This window comes from Neolamprologus multifasciatus, chromosome 22, assembly GCF_963576455.1.
Source record: "Neolamprologus multifasciatus chromosome 22, fNeoMul1.2, whole genome shotgun sequence".
NCBI lineage: Eukaryota > Metazoa > Chordata > Actinopteri > Cichliformes > Cichlidae > Neolamprologus > Neolamprologus multifasciatus.
The window spans coordinates 21685906-21696119 of record NC_140459.1 but is presented as its reverse complement, the minus strand read 5'-3'; the positions used below and the strand labels follow the sequence as shown (position 1 = coordinate 21696119).

The 10214-nt window shown below is 41.3% G+C and overlaps 1 protein-coding gene across 1 annotated transcript; it reads left to right on the top strand.

Annotated features, from left to right (window-relative positions):
- The first annotated feature begins 7204 nt into the window (after positions 1-7204).
- Positions 7205-9627, top strand: hoxa13a (homeobox A13a). Its single transcript, XM_085147765.1, has 2 exons — positions 7205-8213; positions 8783-9627. The coding sequence occupies exons 1-2, from the start codon at positions 7562-7564 to the stop codon at positions 9028-9030; spliced, it is 900 nt and encodes a 299-aa protein (XP_085003891.1). The 5' UTR covers positions 7205-7561; the 3' UTR covers positions 9031-9627.
- The last annotated feature ends 587 nt before the right edge of the window (positions 9628-10214 follow it).

Sequence of the window (10214 nt, the reverse complement as noted above, 5' to 3'; positions counted from 1 at the left end):
GTCAATGAATGGTGATAATGGGAGCGCTAACCTGCTGCACATAGGGCTTGTAGCTGCTGTTTAGAAGTGGTCACATTTGAACTCTGCCTCCGAGGCGTAAAGACATCTTCACTGCACCAACGTGGCCAAAACATTTATTTAACACAGTTGCAGCAAATACAGTTTTATTTAAAGCTGGTGTGTCTGTTTCTAAACTCCCAGCTATCGAAAATATTAGGCATTCGTGCTATAACTTAAAAAACAATTACAGCTTGGGGACAACATTCAAACATCAACGTACCGTTTAAGTGCAACATTTTAAAGAGCCGAGGCTGATGACTTCCTTAATCACGTTTCTCTTTGAGCACACTGAGCTACTTTATCCAGGTGGGTTATAACAGAGGTGCCTCCACACATGCGATTTTCGCGATTTTTGAACTGCGAGGCTGTGTGTGGCTGCATGTATGTGGATGCGTATCGTGTGTCACAGATAGGCGGTGTCATGTGGTCTCACAGAGAGGAGAGGGACATACTGTGGGTTTCCAGCACCCTCCGCTGTCCTTGTGCGCCCTCGCCTGTCCGAAAGTGAGAAAAGGCCCCGAGCAGCAGCCACCCCTCCCCAGAGCGACGGATGAGAAGTGAGGGAAATTCCTTTGGCTTTCGCGTCCAACTCTTTCATCTGTTTGGAAAAAAACCCTCACCTCTTTTCTTTCTTTTTGTTGCTCTATCTATCTATGTAACCTTACCTCCCAAACTGATCTTGCTCTAATGGACACACACTTGCATACAGCCTGCTTCTCCAGCTTCTTTAGTAGGCTATGACTATAGTTTTATCTATCTATCTATCTATCTATCTATCTATCTATCTATCTATCTATCTATCTATCTATCTATCTATCTATCTATCTATCTATCTATCTATCTATCTATCTATCTATCTATCTATCTATCTATCTATCTATCTATCTATCTATCTATCTATCTATCTATCTATCTATCTATCTATCTATCTATCTATCTATCTGTGAGTTTAGGACACCTAAACTTAAAATAAAAAATGTACTGCGCAGAGTTAAAAATTAACCTGGAGTTGTTAACTACAAAATGACATAATTACGCCTAAGAAATGAAAGAACTTGTTACCTTTGTTTTGAAAAATCATAAACACTGGTCATCGCGCAGTGTTTGTTGGTCAAGCGCCAAGATCCTCGCTCGTTACGTAATGGGTCGTGTCCGGGGCAGATAAAATCGTGTGATCACCCTGAGATAACGCTTCGAAAATGCTTTTGCGCAATTGGTGACCTTGTGCATTTACAGTACATATTGTGTCTGGCTTAGATAGTAAAGGAGAGCGGATTGGTTTGGAGAGCTTGCTGGGTGTGGGACGCGGTTTACTTATTTACATAAAGCAATTTCCAAGGCATGGAACGCAGTTATTATTATTTTTTATTCAATGAACATTTGATCCACATTCTTGTGGCACAAGTGCAGAAAACTGGACTGCAGTGTAGGAGCCTCTCCAGTGTCTCCTTCTTCAGGGGAAGATCAAAGAGTGGGGAGCGCCCCCCATGGCAGACACTGCAGAATGCGCCCCTTAGTTTTACTAGCCAGCCCAACTTGAACTTGACCATGGAGCCTGCGCAGTCTGCGTGTAATCCAATCCTTGGCCCCGGCGGTGCAGATCTGTCACAATGTTTGCTTTTAGCACAAAATGTGCTTCAGTGCGCGATGGAATTGCGCACGAATTAGTTTGGTGGTTGTTGAGCCAGCCGCTGGCTGAGGCGCACTGCGTTTCACACACAAGGAACCTGGAAGAAAATAACAATCTAGACTCTCCTCACTAAGGTGGCCCCTCCCGTCTCCGTTGCTTCAACTTGGCCTTGAAACGGGATGACGCAGCTACCAGAGAGTTAACTCGTTGACCTTGGAGAGAAACGAGTCCTGATGACTATACAGCTGGAAATCTCTGTGCTGTAAGAACTTCTTTTATCGCACTTCCGTGCTCCATCCCGCACACCCTACGCTATTACACCAAGGGCTTAGCAAGCCACTGAGATCAGACCTGTATTACCCAATTAAAAGGGGAAACATCACGGGGTATGGCTTACCATTAGTTCAGCAGCAGCAGGACAACACACCAGGTGCAAAGCCCCGATATTTCACAAGAGTGCATGCAATTCTTTAGTCTGGGGTCCCTGGCATCTTTGAGAAAGGTGATATTTACAAGTCTGCCTGGTTGCAAATGGGGTTTTTTTCTTCGTTTTTTTTTTTTTTTTTTTTTTGCCAGAGTGCCGCTGTCATCAGTCCCCACTGCATGCTCATGTGCCTCTGTTTTCTCGCTGCTCTCCACTAATTTTAGCCTCTAATAATGAGCGCTATTGAGTTATACTGCCGGCAAGATCACCCTATTCACATTTCTGGCCTCAGTTTTCAGGGGTTTTTTTTTCTTTTCTTTTTTTTACCACAACCGCCGTTCAAATAATGATGTGTGGATGCAAAGCAACATACAAACGGGCATCCCGTTAATTTGCATGTAATTGAAGGCGTGAGACAGATAGGTCCCGCAGTGAATAAGCCCAATGTTTTAGGAGTTTTGTAGTTTTACAAATCTCAGTATAGGTTAAGTTGCTGCCTTTACCACACCTGGTTGACTAGAAAAATACCTGCACGGAGACAGAGGGCCTTACATCAACTCAACTACGTCTGCAATTTTTTTGAGTTGTTTGCCTTTAGATTGTTCATCCTGTGGAGTTTTGTTTTGTTTTTTAATTAAACTATCCAAGTCTTCATTTTTTCATTAAATTCCAGGTCGTGAACTGTGCAGGCCTTTCCCCTGCAAATGCCTTAAAATCAATGCTACTTTGATAATAATGGTTTTTAAACTATTTTGCAAGTTTCAAAACTCAATAGAAAATTATTAGGAAGATAGGAAAACAGTCCATGCAGAGGTATTTGATTTCTGAAGTAACGAAATGCAACCATTCTATTTCAATCTCCACATTCCGACAACATTTTAAAACGGGCGAGCCATTTCAGTCTCTATCTTTATAACCAGACAAACAAACAAGGAAAAATCACCTTAAGGTTAAGAAAAAGAAAACCCAATCAGTCGTTTTGTGGCGTTTTATTGACAGAGCTGCAGTTTTAATGACATTTACAATTTCGTCTTTGCTTTAGAGTGCAGAAAGAGCAAAACCTCTGTAACGCAGCTTAACAGGTGCACATATTTAACCTCACTCCATTGCTCAAAATGTATATTTACAGTTTAAAAAAATGGTTAGGCTACAATTTAGAATGCAGTGTTGCTTATTTGGGAGGAATTTTAGCGCTCACGATGCTATTATTGAAAAAGAAAACAAATACACTGGAAACCCCGCTTCGCTAAAAAATATTTTATTTAAATTTTGCAAAAATAATAATAAAAAAATCCCCCAAACACAACAACAACAATAATAATGTGTGGATCAAATTAAAAATGTAACGATGATGCGAAGGAGAAAATGACTTATTGTCGGCCTGATGGCATTTAAAAGCAAATAATACTCGCTGCAATCGGACGGTGGCCTCGGATCAGAAATACAACAGATGTGGAACCGACTGAACATGCAGTGAAAGGCAGCGCAGATCTGTATATTTACTGAGGTTCTCGCAAGCCAATAAAGTGATTTCACATGCAACTTACAGGCTATAGTTTTGCAGGCTGTTAAGGCAACGTTTGAGCCCACGGCGAGAGAAACTGAAGCAGAGCGAAAAGTTGCAGCAAATGTGTCAGTCAAGAGGGAACATTGGGAACACCGTGGGAGTAAGGATTTCCAAGAGAACTGTAGACCTTTAGTTTAGACTGCATGTGTCGTCGTCCCCCCCCACCTCCCCCCAAAAAAGAATGAAGTGGGCCAGCTTTCCTTGTTACTTTTATGCAGTCCGTCATAATCACAGTGCAGGCAGTCGTCCAGAAATATGGAAAAGACAAGTGTGTGACCGCCTTGTGGTTCCCTGCTTTAACCACAAAAACATACTGGCTCTTATGTTTTGACAGCTTTTTTTGACAAAAGCACGTGCGATCAACACCGACATTTGACTGCACGTTCTTAGCACCCTGTTTTATGTCCCAATTTATGTTATTAAGGATATAAATTTATAGCTGAGCATAACTTTATATAGACTGCTTTACCAAGGCTTCAGAGGCTCAGGCCGCGGATCAAATGCGCTCTTTCTTTCTCTGACTGCATAACTTCAGTGCCAGTACAAACACGGGATTGAGCCTTGATAATGACCTCAGAGAAAAGCCTCCAGGCTCTGCTGCCAAATCCTAAAGTGCAGTCTTAGAAACTTTGCAGGATGCTTGAAATAGATCAAGGGGTGCACGTCAAATTTATGCAATTTAGATTCACTTTGATTTAGTGTAACTTACAGATATAAGATTAATCACCGTTTAGTCTTTCATTTTTTTTATCCCGCTTACGTTTGTGCGTAAATCAGAGAATACAATGCAAATCCGACAAGAATTCAATAGTGAATTGTTTAAAAGGTGTTTCTAACGAAGGTTCCTGCCACACGATTTAAGCACAAGCTAGTGGTGAATTGTGTGTCGCCTCGGCGGGCACTGGCCCCCTCCTGTTGTGTGTTCATTGTACTTTGGGATGTCTCGTGTCTGGCCTGACCACATGGACGCGCAGGCAGCCCCCATGGCCGGAGGAGAGTAACATGAACAATTAAAGGACAGAACGGAGATTAAAAACACGATTCCTGATTTTTTTTTTTCAAGAGTCTCTCTGGGGCAAGAAACTTAAAAAAATGGACAGAATACTGATATTAAATGCAGCTTGATTTAACATGAACAAAGTCCATATGCCACAGTGTGGATTAACGCAACCGTGTTTTTGTTGTTGTTGTTGTTGTTTTGATTTTGTTTTTTTGTTTTTTTAAAAAAAGCTTTGCTTCGACGAGAACGCCACGAGGCAGTGTAGTCAACAGACCGGGCCTTGTAGCGAGACTCATAAATATTGTTGCATATTGCTGATGAATGATTTCATTACTTGAGCTTTCTTGTACGATGACTTCAGAACCAACCCCGACCAGCTCGTGTTGAATCCCCTTCACTTCAGCCTTACAATTATTCAAATCCACCGAATGCAATAACTTTTCCATTTAACTAGTAAATAAATGTTGCATGTGACGCTGTTTATGGGTCTAAATGGAGATGTCTTTGAAAAGGTAGAGCCTTTGCAATCCAAATCCAAGGGAGGAACAGATTTCCCTTTGATCTCAAAAAGACAGACAGCAGCCTAGTTCTGAATGTCATAATCCTTCACATTAATAATAAGCGTTACAAACCCGCGTTTAATGGCTCGTTTGAAAAAAACAAAACAAAGAAAAAACTTGGTAACGATAATCTGCTATTTATTTTACATTTTTAGTCAAACTCAAAACATTAAGATTGAATCTCTTTGGGTGTTCTCTCTTTTGGATAAATGTGGAACTCATTAAAAAGAAGAGAAACAAAAATATCCATCCCAAATACTCTCTCTCCATCTGCATCACATGCCTCTTAAATCAAGCACCTCCCCCCAAAAAGACAAAGCATCAAGCACACTTTTTATTTATTTCTATTTTTTTTTTTTTAACACAAACTGCTGTCTTAAGCTTCCTTTTGTTTAACAACCTCAGTCCATCCCTTTTTTGTCGCCCGGTGCCAGCAAGTCTACGGTTCACAATATAAAACTAAACTGCCTAAATCAGTGTTTACTGTTTATTAATATCTAGTTTCACTTGATATATTATCAAAGTTAACGATGTGTTGGAATTTACTGTACAGTTGTTCATATTTTAGATAACAAATGTGACGGAACAATTTTTAAAAAAATGACTGTTCTCATATAAAATATTTGGCTTGAAGCTAAACGCCTCCATCCATGAGAAGCAGCTTCTCTTTGGGTGTTTAGTTCCCCAGTCTCATAGCAGAAACAGTACACACGGGGACACGTAGGTGACAATTTATGGTGGATTTGGAAAACCTGGTAACAACCACGAGGGAAAATCCACCAGGTCCTACTGCAGTGAATAGACGGAGAGCCACTGGTCATAAACACTAACCAGCAGACCAGACACACACACACACACACACACACACACACACACACACACACACACACACACACACACACACACACACACACACACGCGTTTTCTTTTTCACACATGTCTACCAAAAGAAGAAGAAAAAGAGAGAGAAAGAAACACCCGCAAAAGAATAATAAAACAAAACTCCAGCACTATTCTTTTTACATTTCCAACGTTGGGATTCAAAGGTAGGCCTACGTGCCATCCAGAAGAAGAAGTAGAAGAAGGAGCGGGTTCGAACTAGTTCGCAAGAGTAAACAGGGGAGATAACAAAATGACAGTAAAAGTTAATGTCCTCCAATAGCGTTCATTGGGACAGGAATTCTCACCCCTCTTCCGCTCTTTTCAAGAGCTCAGACGGTCTCTTCAAAGCCTGAATAGGCCGAGGGACTAGATGGCTAGACAGCAACATTCAACTTGACCTTGGCCTCCAACCGCGTTTACGTCCTATGCAAAAACACGCACACACACCATGTCGAAAGCTTTTCTGATTTCTGATTTTGCATACTGTAAACATGTAAACATGTCTGAAGTCAAGTGTATAAAATAATCCCCCACAACACGAGATGATCTCTCATGTCCTCTTTTCTCTTTTTTAAACTGCTATCGAAATACACAAGTGAACCCTGTCTCCTTTTCAGAACAACACGCATGCGCCTCATTATACGTGTTTATATATATTATATATGTGTTATTTCAATACCTCCAAGTTACTAGGATCAAACTTTTTTTTATCTTACACGTCCTATCGGATAAAGCGCAAAAAGAGGCGTATCAGCCAGACAGAAGTACCCTGTTTAATTCCGTGTATATCGGTGAAATGCACAGATATATCAGACTTTATTTTTACACTAAGAAGGTTCTGTTGTAAAGAGTGTTATAATATTAGAATTTGTACAGCGAGGCAAACAAAGGCAGGTCAGTATGCATGCGTAAAGGCCAAAAGCGGTGCATATGAGTCATATGTAACTGCCTGGGTCACAACGGTTTTCTTTCTTTTTAAAAAAAAAAAGTTGCATACCTTTAAACAATCGACTCTTGTTTGTACTTTATATGTGAAAATAAGCATTTCTCCTCTCAAAATGACGAAATTCTATCATTTGGACGCATGAAACCTAAATGAGCATAAGCACAGATTCATGTAAATTGTACCTTACGTTCTGTTTTGAAATTAATGCACATCATCCATGCTGGTTAAATCAAATATGACAAAAGTCAAACCCCTCGATAGGTGCAGTCACCTTCCCTTCGCCGCATTTTTCTCCATTTAATTATCTGCTGATGTTTACCGTCCTCTTTGCATAGCCCGGTCACGTGACCACATCTGGACCAATAACAGCGCCACATCTGCGCTCTTGTGCGCGTCAGAGTGGCTTTACTCTCCGGGAAGCAGTATCTCCCTTTTTTCAGTCTGAGGGCTTTTTAAAAAAGAGCCATAAGCTTCAATGTTGGATGCCGTGCTATGACAACGTCACTGCTCCTCCGTCCTCGCTGGGTCGACCCGTCGGTGATGTTCCTCTACGACAACGGCGGCGGTTCCGATGAAGTGAGCAAGAACATGGAGGGTTTTGCTGGTGGCAACTTTGCTGCGAACCAGTGCAGGAATCTGATGGCGCACCCCGCATCCCTGGCACCAAGCACGGCGTACTCGTCCAGCGACGTGCACACCTCCGGGATGGGCGAGCCTGTGAAACAGTGCAGCCCCTGCTCTGCAGCTCAGAATTCGTCCAGCGCGTCCCTGCCGTACGGGTACTTCGGTTACCCGTGCAGAATGTCGCATCACAGCAGCATAAAGTCGTGCGGAGCGCAGCCCCCCTCCGCGTATGGGGAGAAATACATGGACACGTCCGCCTCAGGCGACGATTTCGCCTCCCGGGCAAAGGAATTTGCTTTTTATCCAACGTATCCCTCTGGCCCGTACCAACCTGTCCCCAGTTACCTGGACGTCCCAGTAGTGCCAACTATCAGCGCGTCTTCAGAGGCCAGACACGAGTCTCTTCTGCCTATGGAGAGCTACCAACCGTGGACTCTCGCTTCCAACGGCTGGAACAGCCAGGTCTACTGCGCCAAGGAGCAGCCTCAGCCCGGACACATGTGGAAATCCTCCATACCAGGTAGGCATGTGCCTTACACAGAATCCATCCTTTACAGGAAGCAGCTTTTTGACAATTTAAGTCAGATAGTACACACAGCAAATCCAGTATGTATGGTGCAGTAGTAAATGGCGTGTTGATAAAATCTCCCTCACTGTGGGAAGAACATCTCAAATGTATGCTATAACCACGTTATAGCTAAAACTATATTTTAACCACAAATAAGCGACAATACAGCAAAGAGCGTTAAAACGACTAGATTAATATCAGGACGCTTTAAAATGCGCTAAGTTGCGTTTTCCTTTGAGAAAATTACACAAATACATTTTTCTATTGTTTTATCAATCACTTATCATTAGAGAGTCAAACCTGTCCAGTTGATTTGAGGATTTCCCATTTTCACCAATAACCTCAAATATCCTGAAATATTTTTATTTTATTTAAAAAAAAAAGTTGAAAGTGTGTCACTCAGCTATTTACATTTTTTTTTTTTTAATTTCGTGGGAGGGAAATTTTATTCTGAGAGTAAGTTTAGAGGCAGATTATCAACTGTTCTTTTGTCTCTCTCTTTGTCTTTTTTTCCTTCTCAGACGCAGTGTCTCACGCCGGGGGAGACTCCGGGTCTTATCGACGTGGAAGAAAGAAGCGCGTGCCATACACCAAGGTGCAACTGAAGGAACTCGAGCGCGAGTACGCCGCCAATAAATTTATCACAAAGGACAAAAGGAGGAGGATATCCGCTCAGACCAACCTGTCCGAGCGACAGGTCACGATATGGTTTCAAAACAGACGCGTAAAGGAGAAGAAAATCGTCAACAAGCTGAAAACTATCAGCTAGTTTCTTTTTATTTTTTCTCTTTTTATTTTTTCTCTTTTTTCTTTTTTTTTTTTACACATTTTTTTGAGTTTTAGATGACGGACAAAATCTATGGGACATTAAAACACACACACACACACACACACACACACACACACACACACACACAAACACACACACACACACACACATGGATTAGGGCAAGCAGCTCCTTCATGACCGATTATGATTCATATGTATGTAGGCAAATGTTTTCCCGGAGCTCCCCAGACAAACTTTCCGGACCCACCTCTTCCTGCTACTTGTTGTTAAATATTGTTCAGAGACTCAAGTGGGAGAAAAGAGAAAATGTATAGCTGCAGTAGGCGTGACTTCTTCTTCTTCTTGTTAATATTATTATTATTTTCTTTTGGCATGCTCACTCTCAAAGTGACCTCAGGTGTGTGCGCCACCGAGCTACACCTTTATCTAGACTACAACTTTTTAACGAGAGTGATAAATGGAAGATTCACAGGAAGTGACGGTGTGACGAATTTGGACCTTGGGGGATGTTAAATATTAATCAATCCCGGCTTCTTCTTCTTCTTCTTCTTCTTCTTCTTCTTCTTCTTCTTTTTTTTTTAAAAAATCCTACCCACATGTTTAACTTGTATGAAGTGTAGTTTTGTCATATGAATCCGTGCTCTCATGCATATTCAGTCCATGGTGCAATTCTTATTATCATGCTTAGATAATCGTCATATGATATGACTGATGTGTGTTCATGTCAATCATAGCTTTTATAATGTGTGTGCGTATTCTTGTGTTTGTAAATAAGTGTAAAAGTAAATTCCGGCGTGATATCCAGGTTGTGTGTGAGTCCCAATATGTCGGCGTTAAAGTCCGTCCCAATAAAAAATGGACTTGGTTGAATTTTATCTAAGTTTTTATCCTTTGAGTTTATTTGAGTGATTATAGCTCAATTTAATATAAACATTATTTTTTCTTTAAACGTATTTACCTTACTTAAGAACAAAAAAGGCGAATTTTCCTTTTTTACGAGATAGGAATTTAAAATACGATGAAGGCCCACAGATTTGCTGTAGAGACGCACAGCCAGCTTTTACAGTTATACTATCTCGTAGTGGCTTTGCTGGGTTTGAGGTGAACTTTATCCAGAAATGCTATATACAAATTCTATTTAGAAAGTCAAATATTTGAACTGT

What these genes read in the sequence shown, in the direction of transcription:
- hoxa13a (XM_085147765.1), top strand. Translation starts at nt 7,562, where the DNA reads ATGACAACGTCACTGCTCCTCCGTCCTCGCTGGGTCGACCCGTCGGTG. An exon ending in GTGGAAATCCTCCATACCAG is followed by an intron (nt 8,214 to 8,782) that starts GTAGGCATGTGC and finishes TTTCCTTCTCAG; the next exon opens with ACGCAGTGTCTCACGCCGGG.